The sequence below is a fragment of the Myotis yumanensis genome, unplaced genomic scaffold, assembly GCF_028538775.1.
Source record: "Myotis yumanensis isolate MYYU_CA2020_CCGP unplaced genomic scaffold, mMyoYum1.0.hap1 SCAF_22, whole genome shotgun sequence".
NCBI classification, from domain to species: Eukaryota; Metazoa; Chordata; class Mammalia; order Chiroptera; family Vespertilionidae; genus Myotis; species Myotis yumanensis.
Window position 1 is genome coordinate 5,056,824 of NW_027223773.1, and position 24,800 is coordinate 5,081,623.

The following is a 24,800-nucleotide window of genomic DNA, read 5'->3' on the forward strand; positions in this document are numbered from 1 at the left end:
ACTGGCAATTGAGCCTGTAACCTGGGCATGTGCCCTGACCGGGAATGGAACCGGGACCTCCTGGTTCATAAGTCGACGCTCAACCACTGAGCCACACCAGCCGGGCAGGCTGTGCCTTTATTTAGTGTTATCACCACCTCTACTAACACTGAGCTCTCCACATTTGTAGAAATGGTCATGCAGGTTGTGAAGAGCCAGTGAGAGCAGAGCCCTTTATCACCGTTTTATAGATGATAAGACTAAGGCAGAGAGAAACACTCGCCCTCAGCAGCGACATTTCAATAACCCTCCTTCATTATAGTATCAGAAATTCAAGCCCTTATCATTAAAACCACAAGCAAAGGAGAGCTCCTCACGGTAGGCACACTTGGCAGTGACCACAGGCAACCTTGCAAGAATGTAGGAGCCTTTTCAACCCTATTTCATCACTGATGACTAACCTCAGTTCATGGTCCAGCGCGCTTTCTCCTGGCCGTCCCAGGTGGCCTGATCTCCTGTGCCCCCCCCCGACAGAAAGCCTCACCCCCCTGTCGGCACCTGCTCCTGCAGCATGGGCGGCGGCAGCATTTCCACCAGATGCAAATGTGTCCATCACACAGTCGCATCCATGTCATACCAGCTCACCTGTTCACCTGGCGGGAATGGAGGCTCCCCCCCCCCCCCAATTCTTCTGCTGTGAGCAGGTGTCCTCGTGTAAGTGAAGCTATGGTGTGTGTATACGGTTGAGAGGAAATACTGCGCAGGCCAGCAATGGCTAGCACCCTGGTGTAGACGAGGGTGCGGTGCACTGAACATGTCAGGCCCACAGGTGGAGCCGTGACATTGACCTCAGTGTCAACTGTTCTGTGTCCTCTCTCTCAACGGTTACTCACTGCACTTGAATATATGCACATTGAACGTATGTGCATGGCTTATGGATTTGATTTTCTGGGGAAAAACATTTCAACAGGCTCCCAAGAATCAATCATCCATGGAACTGCTAATATTTTGATCTGAGTCTCATTTTAAAGGCCCTTCTGGTGCTGCTGAGTGTCATGGATGAGGAGTTTAGTTTCTCGGCCCAGACTATTCTCTCTCCTTTGTCCAGTCGTGAACATAAACCCTAAGGAATGGGCTTAGCAGCCATGTGAGGAGATTCAAACCACGTGCTTCTCTCGGGCGAACTTGGCACAGCCCTGGCTGCTCATCTGGTGATTTTAGTTTTGTCGCCAAATAGCGTATCTTACAGTCTCACAGGGAAACCAGTACAGTGATTTCATGTACTTTTTTTTAATGTTTATATTAAAAACATAATGGTTTTGCTTCCTAACCCTCCCATTCTATGAAGCCTGTCACTTTGAAAGTCACAGATGCAGACTGGTAAGTCCATCTGCTCCGCCACTGTCATCGTCACTGCCATCCAGGTGCACACGCACCATCGCCGCTCTCTCGGCCGGAAGTGCTCCCAGTCTGAGGAGTTATTATTTTTTAAACATATAAATACATTCATCCACTTGCCAAACAACATTTTTTGTCATTTTTATTCCTAAACTATATGTTGAACGCTCACCTATTGAACATTTTCTTCACTGACCCTGTTTGCTTTGAAAATCAGCTTGCAGTGTGTGGTACAGGTGTTTTGTTTCTTTGTCCTTCTGCTTTCCAAGTCAATTGTGATAAAGATACATTTAAATTGAAATATAGGTGGAATGACAGCCCTTCCCCACAAACACATTAGCTCCCATGATGCAGCGTAAGCAGATGTAACTGTAACACTGGTCATTGATGCAGTAATCATTCCCGTCCACATCTATCAGAAATTAGAGGGTGAGAACAAAAGCTTAAACCCTCAGGTTGCTCCTAAAATGTTGCCAAGCCCATGCCGCTCCTCTTAACAGAGAGAAACCTGGGTGTTAAGGTTCACAGGCTCTTTTCTGACAGAGAAAATGGGCTTCTATCTGCCAAGCGCATGGTCTCGTGAGGTTCAGATAGAGGCGGGCTGCCCTGTGCCTGCGGCCGGTCACACGGGGCTGGCCTGATGTGCGGGGAGATGGAGGAGGGACGGGACATGCTCGCTTGCTTGGGGGGTAACGTCTGGACTTCCCTGCAGGCGAGAAGGTCCTTCAGGACGATGAGTTCACCTGCGACCTCTTCCGCTTCCTGCAGCTGCTCTGCGAGGGGCACAACTCAGGTGCGTGAGGCCTGAGGCTGGAGGCTGGTGCCCAGGAGGACGTGCTTGCCGCCAGTACTGACTCCGTTGTGATGACGGGTCAGCCCTGCAGGGGGAGCTCAGCCACGAGAGCGGGGCCACATCCTGCTTTCTGTGTTGCATCACTGCCTGGCAGCCCTTTGTAGCCATCTCACTATTCCAATCAGTTGTTCTGATGTGGAGAAGACAGGTGGCCGGTGGAGAAAGACACACGGGAGAGATCTGTGTAGGGAGCTCTGTGGCTTGGTTTCCTCTGTGCCCCTGGTGCCCGGGGACGGTGCCACAGCATCACCTAGGGTGCCGTGTTCCATGCCCTGTTTATGGGTGCGGGAGGGCGGGAGCGGGGCGGGACTCTCCTCTCTTCCCTGTCACTGAGCACAGTCCTAGGAGCAGAGGACCGTGGGTAATCTAATCACGGTCTCCTAGACGGTGGAGCTCCTATCCCGTCCCCAGGCCCAGAGCTCCAGAGCGAGGGATTGGGAACGGTCAGCACCCTCTGAGACAGAAATGGACTAGTTAGGTTCTGGGAAGCCCCAGGCGGGTGTATGGGAGGTCCCTCACTTCTTATGGACACTGTGAACTACTTCATATTAAAACTGCTCCTGGCCACAAGGATTTTGCTGGAGACATCATTTTGCTGGCGGAGTTATTCAGATAACAAGTCATTTTACACTTTGGACCGAGAGGTAATAACATCGTTTGGTCTCGTACAGATTTTCAGAATTACCTGAGGACTCAGACGGGCAACAACACCACCGTGAACATCATCATCTCCACCGTGGACTACCTGCTGCGGGTGCAGGTACGCGGCCTCGTGCCTGGTGGCGAGTTAGAGGGGCTGCTTGGCCGAGATAACACGGCGGGTTCCTGGGTGAGGCTGCCGGGTCTCACGGGGCTTTGGTCTCCTGTCAGGGCTTGTCACACGTTCCGCCTTTGATCCGTCTCTGACCGAGCCTCGGGGTGAGCGGCCACCTGGCTGTTCTGATCCTGGCTCCACTTCCCTCATTATGTTCTTTCTACAAGTGCGGATTTTTCCCCACGTTTTGTAGCTTTGGTGGCATTTGAAATTTTCTTTTCATTTTGGAAAGCCCTGACATGCTGTGCTCCCCTTTGCAGCTGATGGATAAATAGGGGAAGGATATTTGGAACATTCTCAGGAATGGGAAAAAAAGGCTTTCAGACCACCTAGATACTTAAATTTAATAACCTCAGGTTTGATCCTTTCAGCTGTCCTAATATTTTTATTCACTTCCCAATCTGTTATGTAGAACGATTTCCTGTTACAGATTTCAGAGCTGAACAGGTCAGCCTTGGCCTCACACTGTGCCTCCCCCCCCGGCCTCTCTTCCAGGAGTCCATCAGTGATTTCTATTGGTACTACTCGGGGAAAGACGTGATCGATGAGCAAGGACAGCGGAACTTCTCCAAAGCAATTCAAGTAGCAAAACAAGTGTTTAACACCCTCACAGAGTATATCCAGGTAAGCACGTACCCACTTCTGCTATTTGGGGAAAGAAAGAAAACAGGAGTCAACCGATTACCCTGGAATCCCATGGGAAAAGGCAACAGGATGAAAGCCCTTTCCTGTCACCATCCAATGGCTGATCGACCTTGTCTGCAGATCCTTAGCCAGGGATGATGGTCACAAGGTTCGGTGGAGAGGGGATCTTCACGGAACGACTTGCTTTACCCTTTGGCGGACTGAGGGGTCCTTAACTCCTCAGGGCGTGGCCCATGGTGTTGACTGAGGTCTCCAGGGCCTGGTGTATAAACTAAGCTCACACCCAGCATTAAGGGAGGGGGAGGAGGGCATTGAACCACTTGACCATATTCCAGGAAAAGCGAGGAAAAAGTGTCATGGAGACTTTATAAAAAAGAAGAGACTGGTGCTTAACAGCTTCATGTTAGTGTGTGTGTGTAATTTTATAATATAACCATGTATGATACAGGTAAAATTCCAAATACTATGAGGAATATACCTTTCTTAAATGTTAGTTTGTTTTATGTTCTCTTTAGGCTACATTTGTCTTAACCTGCAAATTTTGAGAAGATTTTATAAAATTCCGTGTTTTTTTCCCAACCAGCCACACTTTGCTGTTTCCTGGAGGCCAGTTCGTCCTCTTTCCTTCCTCCCTTCTCCATGGGCGGGGTTAGCAGTACCTCTACGTCAGGGAGCCGCTGGGCACAGCGCCCCGTGCTGAGGGCAAACAGGAGAGAGGGGTGGTAGTTTGCTTCCTTGGACTGAGCATAATCTTGGGGGGGAGGTTAGGTAAAATAATAGCCACATGCCCGGATGTGGCGAGGGACAGGTGTGGTAGGACAGGTGAGTGAGTGCCTGTCTCCTGAAGGCACCCTTATCATCACTGCACAGCTTACATTTTGGGGTCTTTCTTTTCAGTGTTGGTGATCAGAGATGTTAATTTTGCCCCTATTGTTGGCAGTGAGGTTATCAGCAATGATGCCGTTGGTCTGTTTCCCTGTAGGGTCCGTGCACTGGGAACCAGCAGAGCCTGGCCCACAGCCGGCTCTGGGACGCCGTCGTGGGCTTCCTCCACGTGTTTGCCCACATGCAGATGAAGCTGTCCCAGGTAAAGGCACCACCTCCCGCCCTCCTAGATGCCAGCGGGGACAGCAGTCACTCGCACACAAAGCTTGCTCTCCCTTATTTCACATCACCTTTCTTAGCTTACTTCTTTACATGTCTTTTACTCCACATTTAAAAACATTTTCTTAAATGAAAGAACTGTATGCACCCTGGCCAGTGTTGCTCATTGGGTTGGAGCGCTGTTCCATGCACCAAGGCACATACCCAGGTTGCTCGTTCTATCCCTGGTCGGGGGCAATGGATCAATATTTCTCTCTCACATCAATGTTTCTCTCCCTTCCCTCTTTCTCTTGAATCAGTGAGAACATGTCCTAGGGTGAGGATTAAAAAAATTTTAATAATTTGATGCAAGCTGAGAATAGATGAGCGCTATCATTCAAATTTGAGAGCAAAAGATACTGAAGACTTGACTATAGGAGAAATAAAGGAGTTTAGTACCCAGTGTTGAGCATTTGCAACCCTTTGGGGACCCACGTCTCCATGACACTGAATCTCCCACCTCCCTGCCGATGAGTGGACACGGATTTGAAATCCGCCAGGCCCCGTGGAAGGGAGAGGTGTACGCATGGGGTCCACACAAGCAGCTGGCCTCCATAGAGGAACTCACCCACTAGCAGGAAAATCAGCTTCATGAAAGTCAAAGAGACAAAGTAGCTCTAAGGATAAGCCAATAAACATAGACCGTCGGCTTCTCCTTGGTCCTGAGATGCTGGGAGGGGTCGCCGTGGGTGGAGCAGCGCCTCCGGGGGAGCACCCAGGTTCCTGCTGCATTTGCTGCGACGGTCTCCAATGTCACATGTTGCTCTTTCCAGGATTCCAGTCAAATCGAGCTCCTGAAAGAGCTGATGGACCTGCAGAAGGACATGGTGGTCATGCTGCTGTCCATGTTGGAAGGTAGCCTCGGCTTCGTGTTCGTTTGTACTTAGAGGTTTACATTGTGCACATCCAGATCGCCTTGATTCTTCTACTTTAAGGGCCAGTATTCAGCTTCCACCCCCAGAGAGGACAGAGGCCCGGGTTTATTGGGGGCTTTATAAACTTTTCTCAGATTCGTGTTTAAGAAAGAGACATTGTCTATGAGGAATGATTTTTCCAACCCTAAAGGGCTTTGTGAGGGCTCGTTTTTACTGTTAATATGAGGCTGGATTTCAATTTCTGCCCATTTTCTTTATCCTAAAACATGACCAATTTGAGGGGGAAAGGCCGGCTTCTGTTCAAATATTCCTCCATGGTTATTAGTCAGCATGGTGTTGCGCGTGTTTGTGTAATTACAGTGACTGGCTGACTCCTGGGCCTCACACACTGGAGGAGGCCCAGGGCCGTGCCTGACGCGGGGCTGGGAGGCCTGTGCTGCTGCTCTCTCTGCGGACGGTGCTCACTGTGAATCAGTGCCGTTGTCTGCCTGCAGGTAACGTCGTGAACGGGACCATCGGCAAGCAGATGGTCGACATGCTTGTGGAGTCGTCCAACAACGTGGAGATGATCCTCAAATTCTTCGACATGTTCTTAAAACTAAAGGACTTGACCTCTTCTGACACGTTTAAGGAGTACGACCCCGACGGCAAGGGTGTCATCTCCAAGAGGGACTTCCACAAAGCGATGGAGAGCCACAAGCACTACACGCCGTCGGAGACCGAGTTCCTGCTGTCCTGCGCGGAGACGGACGAGAACGAGACCCTGGACTACGAGGAGTTCGTGAAGCGCTTCCACGAGCCGGCCAAGGACATCAGCTTCAACGTGGCCGTGCTGCTGACCAACCTCTCGGAGCACATGCCCAACGACTCGCGGCTGCAGACCTTCCTGGAGCTGGCGGAGAGCGTGCTGCGCTACTTCCAGCCCTTCCTGGGCCGCATCGAGATCATGGGCAGCGCCAAGCGCATCGAGCGCGTGTACTTCGAGATCAGCGAGTCCAGCCGCACGCAGTGGGAGAAGCCGCAGGTCAAGGAGTCCAAGCGCCAGTTCATCTTCGACGTGGTCAACGAGGGCGGCGAGAAAGAGAAGATGGAGCTCTTCGTGAACTTCTGCGAGGACACCATCTTCGAGATGCAGCTGGCGGCCCAGATCTCCGAGTCGGACCTGAGCGAGCGGTCGGCCAGCAAGGAGGAGAGTGAGAAGGAGAAGCCGGAGGAGCAGAGCCCGAGGACGGGCTTCTTCTCCCTGCTGACCGTCCGCTCGGCCCTGCTGGCACTCAGGTACAACCTGCTGACGCTCCTGCGCATGCTCAGCCTGAAGAGCCTGAAGAAGCAGATGAAGAAGGTGAAGAAGATGACGGTGAGGGACATGGTCACGGCGCTCTTCTCCTCCTACTGGGGGGCGCTGGCGAGCCTGCTGCACGTGGTGGCCAGCGTGCTGCGCGGCTTCTCCCGCATCGTGGGCAGCCTGCTCCTGGGGGGCAGCCTGGTGGAGGGCGCGAAGAAGATCAGGGTGGCGGAGCTCCTGGCCGACATGCCGGACCCCACGCAGGACGAGGTGCGGGACGACGGGGAGGAGGGCGAGCGGAAGCCGCTGGAGGCCGCCCTGCCCTCGGAGGACCTCACCGACCTGAAGGAACTGACGGAGGAGAGCGACCTGCTCTCCGACATCTTCGGCCTGGACCTGAAGCGGGAAGGGGGGCAGTACAGACTCATCCCTCATAACCCCAACGCCGGCCTCAGCGACCTCATGAGCAACCCAGACCCCGTTCCCGAGGCGCCAGAGAAAGTGCAGGTACCGGAGCCCCGTCACGGCAGCTCGGGCCCAGGGGCACCTTGTGAGTCAGTGGGCGTCCGGGCTGGCGCTCCAGGGTCCAGCACAAGCCTGCGTTTCCAGAGAGAGTGGCCTTTTGGTCAACAGAGCTGCCTCTGGAGGTCCGTTACCAGTTACTGAATTACCTTAACGAGTAGGTGTGAACCGAGCACTCACGCAGACAACATTAGGCAATGAACGGGTCTGTCCACAGGTACTTGACCCGGCTCCCCACGTGTCTGCCGCTGCCGTCAGAGGGAACGCTCCTGACAGAACTAGAAAAGCGTTCGTGCTGGTGGGCGGCAGGGTCGCACGCGTGGCGTGAATGAGGTGGCAGTGGTGTTGGCAGTGGTTGGAGCAGATCTGAACAGTGGGACTTAGTTGGCGTAGGATTCGAGCAGGTGGTTGAGGAAATGAGAGGAAAGTGGAGGCGCCCAGAGCGGCACCTGCTGCCCTGGGGGGTGGGGGGGGTGGAAGGGAAGCGCAAGTGCCGTCTCCACCGAGGCAGGGGTCACCTAGAGGTTGCCACTTGGAGCCTGGGCACAGGGCTCCCTAAACTCATCCCAAGGTGGTGTGTGACCTGCTTTTCTTCCCCTTCACTTCAAGGAACAGGAGACAAAAGAGGAAGAAAAGGAAGAAAAAGAAGAAAACAGATCGGAACCCGAGAAAGCCGAGTACGTGTGGTTTCCTTGTTGGCTGGCGCTCTCTCTCCAGGGCACGGAATGGAGACTCTGTCCTCTCTGGGGACAGGCTCAGCGCCAGGACCTCCGTGCTGGGGCATCAGAGTGGGCACAGCCCGCCCGGGGCCAGGCCAGCCTCACCCTCCGGTCCCATCGCCGTGTCCTGCCTCCCAGAGCCCAGGGCCCAGCTCTGGTGTAACTGCACACAGGATTCCGTCCTGGAAACAATGCGGGCTCCATCCCCAGTGGGGGGCGTGCAGGAGGAAGCGGATCGATGGTTCTCTCTCATCATTGACGTTTCCCCCTCTCTCTCCCTTCCTCTCTCTGAAATCAATCAAAACATCTTTTAAAAATGTTAGCTATACCTCCTGTGGGTGAGGTTAGGTGGGTTATGTATCCATGGGTTTTGAATATGAGTCCGTCTGCATAAATACACTTCCATGGAGGGTTGGTATGCTGCAGCTAGAGGGGTTTTAGGCATCCAATTTTAGTGCTGCTAATTTCATTATCATGTGAAAAATTAATATCCTGACATCCTTTCTATATGTGAACCACCAAATGCATGTCTCTGACATTAAGTCCTAAAGCTTAGTCACTGTTCCAGGTTGACTGTTAAAATCCTAATTCAGAAGTAAGGCAGGCTGGGGGTTTTCACTGTTACTCTCTTTTCAGTGTGATGTCTTATTGCACAGTGGGAAGGGGAGGTGCTCTCTACAGTCACAGAGACACGCCAGCCTGTGGCATGCCCTTGAGATTTGAACTTCACAGGATTCCCCACAGGAGGCCGGGGTCACAGAAATCCAACCCCAGATTCTAAAATTGAACTATTACAGTTCATTGGAGGAGAAAGTTTTCAAAAGTGATGCTGTGATTTGAATGTGTGTTCATTTGTATATTTTGGCCCAAAGCCCATTAGTTCTTTTGTCTTTTGCCGGCTTATGTGTACTCGCCTGTTCCCAGGGGAGAAGATGGAGAGAAAGAAGAAAAGGCCAAAGACGAGAAGGGCCGGCAGAAGCTGAGGCTGATCCACACGCACAGATACGGGGAGCCCGAGGCCCCCGAGTCCGTGTTCTGGAAGAAGATCATCGCTTATCAGCAGAAGCTTCTGGTGAGCCCTTCTGGGTGGACGTTGCTGTGAGACATGGTGAGATCAGCGGGGCTGGGCCAGTCACTATAATAACTGAGGCTCCACGAGTGTCCGCGGGCTCCCATGGGCGGCACCCAGGGAACCAAGTCCACCTGCTGGTGCGTTTGGTTGGCTACGTGAGGACGGACCCGGGGCCTCTGCACACGTCACAAGCCCGAGACCTTGGATGTGGTGGCTGCCGCACCCCGTGTCTCCCCACAGAGTCTAGGACGGGTCTGGGTGTGCACGGGGCTCCCAGCGGACCACCTGCAAGGGAAGTGACCGTCCCCGTGATTAAGTGTTCTCACTGCTTAGGTGCACGTATGGGACATGTTGTATGTACTGCAGGCAGATATGTGTGTGGTAGTAAGTTTTAACTAGGTTTTCCCAGTGGTCTGTACCTCCCCTGTGTTGTTTAGTGCAGAGGACTCTGAGCATAAACATGTTCTAGAAAGCTCTGGGTGGCCACTCGTGTGGGTGTTGTGGTAGGTGCCATGCTGCAGGTGAGGCTGCAGGTGAGGCCGGGTGTGGGGCATGGGGTCGAGTGGGCTCAGAGACACCGGCAGGAGCCCCGTGATTCCTAGGAGTGTGTCGGCACCTGTGGGAGGCAGGTACAGAGGGGCTGGCACGGCTCTGCCGCTGGCTGCAGGCCCCCTGCACGAGGGCTTCTCTGCTCACCAGTTTGCATGCACAGACGGGCCATGGTCACCTCAAGCCCGATGTCCCCAGGATTTCATCATCCCGGAGCTCAGTGCCAGAGTGACTGGCCCAGCCTCGCTGATCGGTCCACCCAGGAGGGTGAACGGTGTGACTGGCCCACGCGGCCCAGGGCCTGTGGTAGTGAAGGCAGAGTCCCCTGTGGAAGGGATACCGCCAGCAGGCGTGTGTGCCCGGAGAGGGACAGGAGACTCGGTGCCTGTGACGTGCCCCCTGGCACATCCACACGGGCACCGTGCAGACGCCTCCCACTTAATATTAAAGCAAATGCTGATCTCCCAGAGCCTTTTCCTCACACCCACTCTGTCCGGTTCTGTCCAGAAAATGGCACCAGCTGTTTAGTTAGGTGCTAAGACCCAAACCCAGCAGTTACCATCTCTGAGTTCTCCCTCTCTTCCACCTCAATACGGCCCAGCAGTAACTCTTCTCAGCTCTGTCTTCTAGATGCGTGGAGTCTGCCCCGCATCCCCATCTCCACGCACCCCGGCCCAGCCTCCCTGGCAGCGGGATCTCTCCCCACACGCCTGTGTGTCCTCCTAGCCCATCCTCTGCTGCCACCCGGGCCCCTCCTCTATTTTCCACACGGACGCTGGGATAATCTTTTCAAATCAGAGTCTGAGGGCAACAACCTCTCTTCAGATCCTCCGAGAACAAAACAATTCCAACTGTGATAACAGGACTCATAAACTCTCCTCTTATCGTATCTAATCCTCACAGCGAACCCTTACGAGGAGGTTCTGGTTTATCTGCACTTCACAGACGAGGGAAATGATGTCACAGCAGTGATTCAGTTCTGGTGCACACACAGCCCCCCCCCCCCCCCCCCCCCCCTCGAGGCCCCGGAGATCACAGACCTCATCAGGGGCCTGCCACTCCCTCTAGCTCACCGGGATCCCAGCCCCTCCCACCCCCCCCCACCCCCCCACACACACAGGCTTCCTCCTCTCTGTCCTCAGGGGCACCCCCACTGCTCTGACCTCGGGGCTGCCCCTGCGTGCTCCTCTCTCTGACACACATTGGGTCCCCACTTGTTCTCATGACCTGTTCCCCAGCGACATTCTGGCCTCTGCTCATGCACCCCGTTCCCTCAGCCCGAGCCTGCTGGGTTTTCCTCACCGCAGTGAGCATCCCCGAGGTGACGTTCTGCCTGTGGGGGCATCTCCTCCGTGGTGCCCAGATTTCTAACTCGGTGATGTCCACGGTCTCAAGAATGATGCTTGATACGCACTAGGTGCTCAGAAAGGCATTTTGGGTAAATGAATGAACGCTTTCCTTATTGGTCTGCACATTTCAAGTCTCTTTTCCTTTTTTTCACCTTCAGAACTATTTTGCTCGCAACTTTTACAACATGAGAATGTTGGCCTTATTTGTCGCCTTTGCAATCAACTTCATCTTGCTCTTCTATAAGGTACGTACTTCTTGGTCTTAATAACCAGTGTGACGCTACCGGCGGCCTGAGTGATGTACAGATGTCACAGACCCACCCTGAGCACGTCCCTGACTGTGAGGCGGGGGCAGTCCTTCCTGCAGCTCAGTGAGGTTCGGTTTCTCAGAGGCTGGCCGCATGCTCCCCGCCCTGTGCACAGCTCACTCGTGGCTCAGCTGTGACATGCGGTTCCTCTCATCCTGGAGAGGCAGCTGAGCCATCTCGGTCCCCCCACGCGTGGGTCCTGGTAACTCCTGGTTCAGGAGAAGGGTTGGCACAAGCGTGTTAGTGATCTGCTGTCCCAGAAGCATCTGAGAACATCCCCCGTCCACGCGGAGGGTGGAGAGAGCACCCTTTCCCTGTGCAGGGCCCTCACGCCCAGCCACTGCGGAGAAGGCGGGTTCCTTGTTTCTCGTTGGCGCCGATACCTAGAGGGAGAGAACTGACCGCGCTCTAACTGGTTTGAATCAGGTCTCCACTTCTTCTGTGGTTGAAGGCAAGGAGCTCCCCCCTCGCAGCGCCAGCGAAAGCGCCAGAGTCAGCAGCCCGGACGACGGCGGTGACGACGCGCCGGGCGTCCTGGCGGTGCACTACGTGCTGGAGGAGAGCAGCGGCTACATGGAGCCCACGCTGCGCATCCTGGCCGTGCTGCACACCGTCATCTCCTTCTTCTGCATCATCGGCTACTACTGCCTGAAAGTAAGCCGCGCCTGGGGAAGCGGGTTCTGGGGTGGAAATTACATGCACGGAGCTTATTCGGAATGTTCCAGAAATCCACACCTGTGGACAGTGGGAGGGAGCAGGGGCCGCCGAGGGGAACTTGGACGGGGCAGATGCACGGGGCAGGCACAGCCTCTCCCTGCAACGCTGGCAACGGCTGGCTGTCCTGGCTGGGCCCGGGGGCCTGGCCACTGGACTCCACACTGACCAGCCGCAGCTGCGGGCTGCCCTGGGGCGGGCTGGCCTGGGGGGTCTGACTGGAGCTTCCTTTCACACACACAGTGGCCCGTGTCACCTGTAACCACCCTGCGGGAGGGGCCCAGGCACCGTCTCCCCTAGCAGTGCTCCCGGAAGCGTGTCAGGGTGATAGGATGCCCCTTGGAGCCTCGCAGTGATGGTGACTCTTCTGACCTCAGGAGCTCTCTGCTGCCCTCCTGGGCACAAAGGTTTCCCAGTTTGTCTCACTTCCCCCGGGAGGTGATGATGCGGCTCCCAGCCGCCTGCAGGGAGCAGTGTTGTCGGGTGAACGCACCCAGGAGGGAGCCTGAGTGCGCAGGGCTGCCCATTTCCTAGGGACCTCTTCATCTTGCCTAGCAAGACCCCTCCTCTCACACCCAGGGCCAGGGCGAAGGCCAGCATCCTTCTCCTCAAGACTCCTCCCCACCCCCTCCCGGTCCTTGGGGGTGTTCTCGGACACTTCTAGAATGTCTGCGTCTTCCCTGTGTAAAGTCTGTCCATAGGAAAGGGGCTTCAGTATGTTCTGGAGACATCTTGAAAACGGACAAAGAATTTTCCTGATGTTGAAATTAAAATTATTTCACAATAACGTGGTCACACTGAGCAAGGGATTATTAAAGAGATTTCTCAAATTAAATTGCGTTTTTTAAAAGCATGCATTCTGGAAGCTTAGTAAATGGTTGTACTTTATTGCTCTCGTGTCTGCTGCTACCATATATATGCATCTATACTATGCCAAAGAAAAACAGTTTTGTGTAACCTTTCTCTCTTTATTATTTAAAGAATGACTCAGTTACTTATGAACGTCTGTGTTTAAAAACACACTGTACATATAATATCTATTCTCCCTCTTGTTTTTCCAAGACCTTGCGATGCTTGTTCCTAAGTATAGCTGATTCACTTTCATTCCATTTGTACTTTCCTGCGAGTAACAGGGGAAATGCTTCTCTCCTAAAGCTGGATTGTGATGACAGTGGCCTCAGGAGATGCCAGTACCTCTGAACTAATTTAATACGTTTCTTCTCCCAATGTAGGTCCCGCTGGTTATTTTTAAGCGCGAAAAGGAAGTAGCTCGGAAATTGGAATTTGACGGGCTTTACATTACAGAGCAGCCTTCAGAAGACGATATTAAAGGCCAGTGGGATCGACTCGTAATCAACACACAGTGAGTAAAGAGCATGCGAGGCCTTCGGCGCTCACAGATTTCCACACATGAAGTCCTTTGCCAGAGTTTCCTGCGTTCTATCAGAAGTTGGCAGAGTGATTAATGGGTGTTTATTCAGCCAAGAAAATCAAAGGCTCGGCGCCCTCAGCCCCTGGTGGAGGCCATCAGTTCTTGCATCTGCGTTCTGATTCCTTCATCAGAGGGGCTTTGAGTCGGTCCCCAGCCCCGTGGGCTTTGCCTCCATCACCCAGAGTTCGGGGAAGGGTGCAGGGGCTGGGACCTGCGTGCAGGGTTATCTCACCAGAAGCACAGAGGAGCAGAGCCATTCATTACGGTAGGAGCGGTAGCATTAGAGACAGAGATACTGAATTTCATGTTTTTAATGTAAACTTTCCGTCGGTGCCGTCAGGCAGCCTGTGGACAACTAGCTGAGCATCAGGACGTGCGAAACAGGAGACAGCAAACATGCTCTTCTGCACACGCGTTGTTCAGCCGTGTAGGTCAGGGGCTGCAGGCAGCTGTGCGGGTGTCAGCCCGCCCCAGCAAATTCCCGCCGTTGACAGTGTCCATATTTTCAGAGTCGTTTGCAGTTCTCAAGAGGGAAATGCCTCCTTTTTATCAGTTTAGTGATTCATTTTGCTTATTTTTAAGAAGTTATTTCCATAGGTTCTTGATTTTCACATGGGGGTGCTTTGTTTGTGGAGAACACCGTAAACGTTGGCTCCGAACGCCGTGTTTCGTTTAGCACTCGAGGTGCTAAGTCACATCCTGCCCCTCCCTCCCAGTGTGTCCCGCCCTGGCCCCGTGCCAGGCCATGCAGGGCCCCAGTCCACGTCGCCTTGAGGATAACCGGTGCAAAGGAGACTGCTTTCCCTCCGGAGGAAAAGCAGTGACAGGTTTTGAGATCCTTTAAAGGCACTTGACAACGCAATCTGTAAACAGATGAGAAAACACAACCGTCAGCTGACAAACAAATATGCTCATGTTCCTCTCCATTATGTGCATGTACAGTACTTATATATTAACACTTAAAGTAATATTTGATGTGCCCACAATGCAGAAAAATTATAGGGTAAGATGGGAAACAAATTCATTACAATTTTCAGGAATGGAAAATATGTTTGCATATTATTTTAAATATTTTCTATATTGCAAGCAGTATGTTGTGATTTATCATACTTTAAAATAATACTCTTTTTTTCTATGCTTTTCTATCTTTTAGGTCATTTCCCAACAACTACTGGGACAAATTTGTCAAAAGAAAGGTAATACTTCTTAGAAGGAATAAATTCAGTATTTTTTTCCCCCAAAGTGCAATTCAGATTTGAACTGATGTGGCTCCTGTGTAGAAAGAGATCCTGGAGTACGTTCTCTGCCTGTTACTGTCGTGGCAAAGAGCAGTGGAGTCGAATGTGAATTCAGCACTTGTGGCAAGGGACCCATCCTCTGGGGCTCCATCCCCCGCGCCCTGACAGTGACTCGGTGGGCTCACCCGCATTACCCACAGCTGGTGGGGTTCCCACACCAGCCAAGGCCCTTTGCAGTCAGGGCGCCCACAGATCAGACGCGGCCCCCCCTTTCCCCCAAAGAGGTGAAGGTGTTGGCCGGCAACAGAGAACTGCATTTTATTTTCTTTATAGCATCTTTCAAGGTCTTACTTTCGTGAAGTTTTATTCTTCTGATGCCAACAGCATGGAGGGTGGTAGGAAGCAGCTGAGACGGAGCTCAGCTACGGACCCAGCGCAGAGCTCCGTCAGGGGAGTCGAGGGCTGCTCAGGTGGCAGTGCGGGCAGCAGCTCAGCGCAGAGGCAGGCAGCTCGGTACAGGCTTCTCCCTGACGTGCAGTTTTGCAGTTTGTGTGAGAGCCTGTGAGGCCGTTTTTTAAAATTTGAGTTTAGTTAAGTCACTGAGAGCCCTTCTTCGTAGATATTTTCTTGCTCAGGGTCCACAGCCATCAACTAGACTTTAAAGTGAACTTCAAAATAACATAAATATATAGTGACTATAAAAATAATTAGATGTTTTATGCACACACAGAGCTGAGCTAACCTCACGGTTGAGGCTCTTTTCTTGCTGTCTCCTAGGTTATGGATAAATACGGCGAGTTCTATGGCCGGGACAGAATCAGCGAGTTGCTTGGCATGGACAAAGCCGCCCTGGACTTCAGCGACGCCCGGGAGAAAAAGAAGCCCAAGAAAGACAGCTCCCTGGCGGCGGTGTGAGTGTCCCTGCTCTGCACCAGCTGGAAGGAGAAACAGTGATAGCATTTGACCTTGCAGGAGCCTTGGTCTCCTTCCCTCCGGGTCAGAGGGACCGAGACAGAGAGCAGAGTGTACACAGTCTACTTTATACCTCTGGCTATTTTGAGCTATGAATGATTGGATTTTTTTCTATTAATTTTTGAAGGTGCCTTTTTCATTTTCTTTTAGAAATATATTTTATTGATTTCAGAGAGGAAAGGAGAGGGGGAGAGAGATAGAAACATCAATAATGAGAGAGAATCATGGATTGGCTGCCTCCTGCACGCCCCCCCTACTGGGGATGGAGCCCGCAACCCGGGCAAGTGCCCTGCCCAGGTATTGAACCGTGACGTCCTGGTTCAAGGTCGATGTTCAGTCACTGAGCCATGCTGGCCGGGCTGAAGGTGCCTTTTTCATTATGTACATAAAACAACAACAACAAATGCTGTTAATTTAACTTGGCTTTTCTTTCCTTAAGCCAAAGTAAAACATATGCAAAAGTGCAATATATGACTATGTTTTCTGATACTTCTTGTTTAGAAAAATGTTTATTTCCTTAAGTTTTGGAAAAGGGATCTATGTAGCCCTTTTATTTTTTAAAATATTTTTTATTGATTTTTAGAGAGAGGGGAAGGGAAACATCGATGAGAGACAAACGGGAAATTCAGACATCCCGATGTCACCCTGACTCTGTTGTAGGTTGCTCTGGGGGAAATGAATCATGCTCTCACGGCGCTCTGGGTGCTGCAAGCCTCCTGGGTGTGGATCTGGGATAGAACTAGTGTCCCGGGACGGTGCCAGGCTCATCCCTGGCATCTGCTTAATGGGCACATCAGCACATTCTTTGTCTTTCCAGACTGAACTCCATCGACGTGAAGTACCAGATGTGGAAACTCGGAGTCGTTTTCACTGACAATGTAAGTTATGGCAGAGCGCAGGCAGTCCGGTTACCGAGGCTGCCGGCTGCAGATGTTACTAACCTTCTTCTAAATCAATTCACTGAATGCAGAGCACAGCTGGGCAAGACCCAGGGGATACGTGATCAATCGCCTGTCTCTCATTCCCTTTCTTCCAGTAGCTGAGATGAAAACAAACATATCTTTACACAAGAAAAAACTGAGATGCGAAGTTTGTGTAGTTTCATTTAGGTTTCAGTTGGGCGGGGCATCCTTCAACGTTTTGTAGATGTTAAAAGGAAAGTTCTTAATACATAAAAAGAATTTAAATACTAATTATGATAAATTTTAGTTACTCCCAAATTAAATAATCATTGTGTTGATCCTTCGTTTATCAAAGAGCCTCAGAGCCTCAGAAATAAACATAAGGACCAAGTTAGGTGCCCACAGACAGTGAAAAAAATCTCTTATTACCAAAAGCTACCTGCTATCGGCAGCTGATCCTATTTCTCCATCCTGGTTTGCTCAACGGTGTCACAGTTTTTGTTCTTGAAGTTTTCAGATTAAATAATTGTTCCTATCAGTTGTCGTCCCGTTTGCTGGGTGTGGGAAGTCGCTGGAGAGAAGCCTCAGACTTGGCTGAACGGTGAACCAGGCATGTTCGATGTCGGATGTCAGCCAGCATCCCAGACCTCTCACCAGCCTCTCACCCTGCGCCCAGGAGTGCACCGGCCTTGTGCTCCGGCTGCGGCTTCTCCCGTGGGCCGCTCATTTCCTCTTAAAGTCTCACTTTAATTTTAGCACTGGCTTTCATAGTGAACATGAGTTCCACTCTCCCAAAGACTGGTGACACCCCCAAGTTCTCCTGCCTCTTCCCCCACCTCACTCAGCCACGAGCCTGGACGCCAGGGACCTTAGAGACTCTCCTGAGGCCCCAAACCCTGACTGTGTGTCTTGGAACTGTCACCTGTTCGTAAGGAATCTTGCACCTAATTTCTCTTTAATAGTGGAGGCCACTCCTTGATTATGTAATTAGAATTCTGTAAATTTGTAGTCTAAGAAGGCGAAGTAAACGGAGTGGCCGCACTAGAGTGAAACCAGCACTGGGACCGTAGTCACAGGCTCTGCTTTCTGACCCACGTGTGTCCCTTCCCGTCCGCAGTCCTTCCTGTACCTGGCCTGGTACATGACCATGTCCGTGCTGGGGCACTACAACAACTTCTTCTTTGCTGCTCATCTTCTCGACATCGCAATGGGGTTCAAGACACTGAGGACCATCTTGTCGTCAGTAACGCACAATGGCAAGCAGGTGAGAGGGTTTTAGAAGATCTTTTCAACTGTGGCATTTCACAGGGAAAAAGTTGGCCTTCAAAACAGTGTTGGTTATCAGTTGTTAAAGTGTCTTTCACTTTGATCATTGCTTTATGTTAGCAAAACAGGATATATATTTATAAATATTTGTTATATATCATTAATAGTGTGTATTTCCAGATGTTTGAAGCAATGCGAATTTCTGTTTAGTTTTAGGATATGGAAACTGAAGGGTCCCGGGTTCGATTCTGGTCAAGGGCATGTACCTTGGTTGCAGGCTCCATCCCTGGCCTTGGTTGGGGCCTGTGTGGGAGGCAACCAATCGATGTGTCTCTCTCACATCGAAGTTTCTATCTCTCTCTCTCTCTCTGTCTGTCTCTCTCTCTCTAAATCAATGAAAAAATCATTAATCAGATGAGGATTAATAAAAAATACATATATTTGATTTATAATCAGCCTTAATGAGATAGTTTTAATTGGAATGTATATTGCTTAAAGACATTATAAAAGGAAAGAACAATGTAGTACCTACTGTCAGATATTTAGATGACAGAAAAATGAAGATTTTAAGCAGCTTATTATTATCAATTTGGATCTGAAGTTAAAACAGTTGATTTATATTCCAGCTCTAGGATGCATTTATTAACTAAGGAATCAAGTTTTACATAAAATATCCGACACCTTTATAAAATAAAGACAATATTAAAACAGTTCCCCCTGGGTGGTGGGAAAGGCCTCTGGTTGCCTGGCTGGTGTGGCTCAGTGGTTGAGCGTCCACCTATGAACCAGGAACTGTGAGGTCACAGTTCGATTCCTGGTCAGGGCACACGCCTGGGTTGCTGACTCAATCCCCATTGTGGGGCATGCAGGAGGCAGCTGATCGCTGATTCTCTCTCATCATGGATGTTTCTCTCTCTCCCTTCCTCTCTGAAATCAGTGAAAATATGTATTTAAAAAAAGAAAAGAAAAGAAAGGCATCTGGTCAGTGAGTCCAGCTCGTGCCAAGCCCCACACAGACATCCCTTCCACAGCCGCCCTGTCTCGTGTCCTAACACGCGCTCGATGTCCCGTTGCTTTCCAGCTGGTGTTAACCGTGGGCTTATTAGCCGTTGTCGTGTACCTGTACACAGTGGTGGCATTCAACTTCTTCCGAAAATTCTACAATAAAAGTGAGGATGGAGACACACCAGATATGAAATGTGACGACATGCTGACGGTAAGTTCATGCTGTGCGGTCCCATGTGGATGAAGATGCGTCCGCGCCTCAGTCTAAGTAATGCGTGCAGTTCCTCTGTAACGGTGCAGAGCTGGAGCGGGTGCCCATCAGAGCACCACCATCCTGCTCGTTAGAGCGCATGCAGCCCATCCACACATTCTCCTCCCTGTAGAGAAAACCCACATGGAAAGCCAAAATGTAACCCAAACGTCATGGTCAGGAGGACGAGCTTACACAGATGTGTCCCCTGAGCAGGGCCTGGCAGGCGAGGCATCCCCGGCCCCGCAGGGGTGTGGGTGTGGAAACCTGGGAGCCAGAACTGGACCTGGAAGAGTGCTGGCAAGGGCCAGGAATTTGTACAGTGAGCCCTCTGCCCACGGGGGCGCTGCAAACCGAGCAGAGGAGGTGAAGCCGGGCAGGCGGCAGGGGGCCGCTGTTAGTCGTTAAGTAAGGAGGTGCAGCTGCAGTGGTGACGTGACCCATTCCCTGTCATGTGAAGACAGATTTGGAGAAAAACATATCCAAGTTCTTTCCTAATGAGAATATCTGTGGTGAAAGCCCCCAGCAGCCACTGCTGCGGTGGGTGGTGCAGGAACCCGGCTGGGCCTGTGTGTGCAGGCGGCTGGATGGGAGGTGGGTGTTTGCATCACGTTACAGGTTCTGAAACGGGTACAGGGAGCGAGAGCGCAGCACCTCAGGTTCCCGGGATTAGGACTTTGATTAGAGAGAGAGGTGAGGCTGTGGCGGTGAGAGCCCCTGTCCTCGGGGGCGTGTCCTCGGCAGGGGCCCTCTCTCCGCAGTGCTACATGTTCCACATGTACGTGGGTGTGCGAGCTGGAGGCGGCATCGGCGATGAGATCGAGGACCCGGCGGGCGATGAGTATGAGATCTATCGGATCATCTTCGACATCACCTTCTTCTTCTTCGTGATTGTCATCCTCTTGGCGATAATACAAGGTAACCCTCCTCCGGGTACCAGGCGAGCTGGAGCCTGAGCCCCCAGCGTCCGCAGCCGCTGAGCGGGCTGGCGTATTTGGAGGAGCCAGAGGGCTTTTCCACCCAGAGCCTGGGTGCATCGGGTCCCGGGGAAGGTGGGCCATGGACACGAGGGAAAGAGCCTCACCTGGCCCTGCCACCAGCCCTGCTGCGAGCGTTACAGCCCCGGGGGGCGCCCTCAGCCTCGGGTTCCATCAAACACTATCAGTCTCTGAGCCCTCAAATACTTAACAATATTTTTAAATATTTTTTAAATGAGGCACTTGGCGAGCCCTGTGGGAGGGTGGTGCTATTCACACTGGAAGGAAGGAGCCCTAACACGTCTAAGTCACGCCCGGCACCACTGAGGTGTCAGGGCCGGAGCAGGACCCGAGCCTCAGGACCAGCTGGGCCCACCTGGCCCCACGGCACCTCGGGGTGTGGTTTCTCCCTCAGAAAACGCTCCGGATCTTTGCCGCTCGCGCCGGTGTCCTGGCCGAAGTGAAGTGTGGCTACATGTGATATTATGTCTAAGTGCTCCAGCATAAAGGGGTGCTTTTCTCAGTGACGAGCATGGACGGGCCTCACAGACTCAACGCCCCGTTCTCCATGTTGTCACGGAGTGTCACCATAACGCAGAGCCATAGGACACGTGGGAGGAAGGGCGCGCCAGCACCCCAGGAGGGAAGCAGCTGGGGAAGTTTACTCTTAGGGAACGTGGGGGGGAATGATTGGCAGCTCATTCCTCCCAGTGAATGTGGCCACACCGGGTTTCCAGACACGAGTGAGCAGCACATTAGGCCATCTTCTGGGCTTCATGAAGCTGCTGTTTTCGGCATGAAGTTGCTGTGACAGAGTCTGGTTGGTGTCGGCCCCGTCACTGCGCACATGTCTACCCCACAGGGAGGAGGCCCAGCCCTGGGGGAGGGCTGGGGTGCGCACGGGGGTCCCCACTGCTGAGCGGTGCCCAGCGTGGCTGCACACGCTCCCTCCCAAGGGAGGGTCAGCCGGGGTTTGCGAAGTTGGTGATGATTCCCTGGTGGGTGAAGACTAAGCCGTGTCTTTACTTAACACCAGGTTTAATCATCGATGCGTTTGGGGAGCTGAGAGACCAGCAGGAGCAGGTCAAGGAGGACATGGAGGTCAGTGTCCCGTTTCTGCCACGTGCATGATGGGTGCGCCCCTCCCCTCACTGCCTTCGCCACGGAGTCCGCATGTGTGAGCGGGGGGAAGGGCAGGCACGCGCCTGAGCCGTGTGCTGGGCTGGACCTGGGGGGCCCTGGGCACGTAACCCCTCGAGGGACGGGAGACCAGAAGGATGGGTTCCCGGGGACCCTTAAGGATGCAGCCAGAGTGCCAGGTTTGACTTCCCCTTCGATGTTCAGGGGAGGTCCTGTAGGAAGGGGTCCCACGCTGAGTCCTGAAGATTTGAGAGAGAGCAGGGCATCTGGCAGCCTTCTTCCCGCTGTACACGCACACACACACACACACACACACACACGTCTCCAGGGGCACCGCCCACGTGAGATTCCGTGGGACGGCCACTACCCAGCTTGTACACACCAGGATTCGGGTCTTAGGGAATTTGAAGTGCAGATTTTTTCTTGGAAGCATAAGTGGTTCAGGTGAATTAGTGCATCCTGGGGCTGGGGCTGGGGCTGGGGCTGTGAGGGCTGCAGGAGCCCAGCTGCTGAAGCGGGGTTTGCAGTGTGAGATAAGAAAGGGCAGTGAGGCGATGGACTGAGACTTTACCAGGTAACTGTGGTCTAAAATGCAAGGGGTGAACAGGACCAGGGCGGGCCGTGGCCGGCAGCATTTTCCAGTCGGAGGTGATGAGGTTTTTGCTAAGAAGTGCCCCTTGGGGCCCAGGAGCTAGTTGGACACCAGCAGCCTCAGGCCTCGGCATGGAGCAGTGACGCTGGGGCCTGGCCGAGGCAGAGGGCGAGGAGTTGGGGCAGCAGGTTATCGGGTACGCGCAGCGGCTGCCGTGGTGAGCGGTGGCCTTGGTTCTGCCTTCTGAACGCTGGTGTTTCCGTCTTCCCTTCGTCTTCTAGACCAAATGCTTCATCTGTGGGATAGGCAACGACTACTTTGACACGGTGCCGCACGGCTTCGAAACCCACACCCTGCAGGAGCACAACCTGGCCAACTACCTGTGAGTGTGCCTGTCTGCCCCCCCGCCCCCCCAGCCTCTCCCGGGGCCTGCGGATGCCGACATTCCCACGGTCACTCTGACTCGTCTCTGTCTCGCAGGTTTTTCCTGATGTATCTCATCAACAAGGACGAGACGGAACACACGGGGCAGGTAGGCAAGGGTGACCCAGCCTGAAGGAAAGGGTGAAGGGAGTCCTGCCCTTGGGGACGGAGCTGGGCATTAGACACAGGGAGGGCGTTCCCTCCGACGGGCCCCTGGTCCAGGACAGTGTGCAGGGCTCACCTCGAAGAGGGAACATTCCCAGAGAAACACTCTTGCTGCTGAAGATGCTAACTTTGGGTTTTGATTATTGTCGTGTCCTTGATCTCTTAATCGATAGCAGATGATTTCAAATGAACTTCAACCCACAATATTATGGGAGTGAAAAATAATTGCGTATTAAATGTCTAGGTCTGTTCTTAAGCTATTTGAAATTCTCTCTCCACAAAATTCACTTCCAGTTGTTATGGTTTGAATTTGAAGGAGTCAATTAGCAATAATATTTTTCAAAGAACCCTCGAAATCATTCACCACAATTAAGTCTTATTCATTATTATATTGTGGTCCGGATGCAGATGATCTGTTTATTACTAGAAGTAAGCAGGTCTGACACAGTGCGGACCTGTGTCATGAACTTGGGCTTCTTCAGTGACATCTGTGTCTGTGTGTGATCACACAGTTGTACCCACATGCTGTATGTCCCAACAGTTGTGAGTTTGTCTTATACTTTGTGGGAACACACAGATGGTGGGGAAGACACGACATTATTGCACTGTCTTTACTCCTACAGGAGTCTTACGTGTGGAAGATGTACCAGGAAAGATGTTGGGAGTTTTTCCCAGCAGGGGACTGTTTCCGGAAACAGTATGAAGACCAGCTGAATTAATTCAGACCCGATCACCTAGAAACCCTAGCACCCTCACCCTCCGTGGCCCTCTGCCTCCATCTCTCTCTCCCTCTCTCTCTCTGACTCTCTCTCTCTCTGACTCTCTCTCTGGTTCTCTCTGACTTTGTCTCTTGCAAACATCCGCTGATGTGAGACTTGCCGCCTTCCATGCTTTCTGGGAGCAGTGACGCTGTGTTCCTGGCTGGGCCTTCCCCACCTCGTGTATTTTCTTTGAGAATAAAGACTGAAGAATAACCTGTACTCATACGCAGACAACATAGGAACTCCGGAAAGAAAGCCATCTGGACACTCAGGCATAACACAGATAGACGTCCTTCCGTCCTCCCGAGACGCTGGGAGCTCCCTGCGGGCAAGGTCACAGGGAAGGTCGGCGGCGCCCGGGGCTCCTCACTTCTCCATCCTGGGAGGGACCTGGTGGTCCCGCAGCTGCAGTGCCTCCGCCGGTGGCGAAGGAAACAGTGCCTTACTCAGTGGGCTGAGCTATGCAGAAGACGCGCGCGTGGAGCATCTTTGTTTTCATGTCCACTTCGTTTCCTTCGGTTGATTTTGTGAGTTGTTTCCTTTGTTCTTTTGCTTTGTGGGGGAGGGTAGAACAGCAGTCCGTGCACTTTCCAAGGAGCCGGTGGCCGGTCTCGTGACGAGGGGCTCCTCTCATCCTCCCACCCACGCCCCCCACGGCCCAGCTCCCCTTTCCGCCATGCTCTGATGCAACCCTGCAACTCGATGAAATCCTTGTGTGAAACAGACCGCAGACAACACACTTTCAAAAGAACTCATTGCATGTTTATGATGCAAGTTTCAACTGACAGAGAAACCCTCCGAGGCCAGCTGGTCCCGCGAGAACGTTCCCTATCACTGGTCCACGGGACAGAGCGCCGTGGGCCCCCGTGTCCACAGCCAGCACCGTCCACCCACCATGACCCGCTGTGGACCTGAGCCGTCCCGGGTGGTCCCCTCTTCCCGCCACCGGTGACCAGCGGCTGAGTGAGGACTTCTCGTCCGACCATTTCTCAATATCGATGCTGAAGCAATACCCATTCAGGGAGTTCATCAGTTGCATAAAGCCACGGGTGATGAGATCAGTCACTCCATTGGGGGTCCTTTTCAGTGGAAGGCTGTTCTTTACAGAGAGAAAGGCAGTTGGGAATGGAAGCGAGGCCATGTGGCCAACCCTGGGGCTCTTTTATTTAGGATTGTAACACTGCTCTGATTAAACTATTTAACTAACGTGCGCACCCTCTTCTTTCTCCGTTTCGCTTAGAACTGGGACGCACCATAAAGCGTGGAGCGTTTAGGGGGGGAAGGGGGGTCGTGGCCCTGCAGGCTGCCCGGGCTTCGGTGCCACCGGCCTCCTGTCCCCGCGGGGCTGCTGCGGTCACGATTCTGGTGCCTCAGCGTTACCGGCATGTGAAGCGCCTACCTGCTCTGTATTTCCCTGTTTGGGGGTCCCCTAGAGTGCTTGACAGAAAAATA

General features: G+C 52.6%; 1 protein-coding gene across 2 annotated transcripts in view; it reads left to right on the forward strand.

Annotated features, from left to right (window-relative positions):
• RYR2 (ryanodine receptor 2) overlaps positions 1–24,554 on the forward strand; it is a 193,065-nt gene extending 168,511 nt beyond the window's left edge. For both annotated transcript variants that reach the window (XM_070401320.1, XM_070401321.1), the window contains 21 exons: positions 2,090–2,170; positions 2,902–2,990; positions 3,540–3,668; positions 4,672–4,776; positions 5,606–5,687; positions 6,202–7,499; positions 8,124–8,191; positions 9,158–9,305; positions 11,362–11,448; positions 11,938–12,165; positions 13,458–13,588; positions 14,811–14,853; positions 15,673–15,806; positions 16,685–16,745; positions 17,887–18,033; positions 19,117–19,251; positions 20,052–20,208; positions 21,304–21,368; positions 22,281–22,381; positions 22,480–22,531; positions 23,211–24,554. In XM_070401320.1, the coding sequence (XP_070257421.1) occupies positions 2,090–2,170; positions 2,902–2,990; positions 3,540–3,668; positions 4,672–4,776; positions 5,606–5,687; positions 6,202–7,499; positions 8,124–8,191; positions 9,158–9,305; positions 11,362–11,448; positions 11,938–12,165; positions 13,458–13,588; positions 14,811–14,853; positions 15,673–15,806; positions 16,685–16,745; positions 17,887–18,033; positions 19,117–19,251; positions 20,052–20,208; positions 21,304–21,368; positions 22,281–22,381; positions 22,480–22,531; positions 23,211–23,306 (3,437 nt within the window). In that variant the 3' untranslated portion in view covers positions 23,307–24,554. The remainder of the gene's footprint in view (positions 1–2,089; positions 2,171–2,901; positions 2,991–3,539; positions 3,669–4,671; positions 4,777–5,605; positions 5,688–6,201; positions 7,500–8,123; positions 8,192–9,157; positions 9,306–11,361; positions 11,449–11,937; positions 12,166–13,457; positions 13,589–14,810; positions 14,854–15,672; positions 15,807–16,684; positions 16,746–17,886; positions 18,034–19,116; positions 19,252–20,051; positions 20,209–21,303; positions 21,369–22,280; positions 22,382–22,479; positions 22,532–23,210) is intronic.
• The last annotated feature ends 246 nt before the right edge of the window (positions 24,555–24,800 follow it).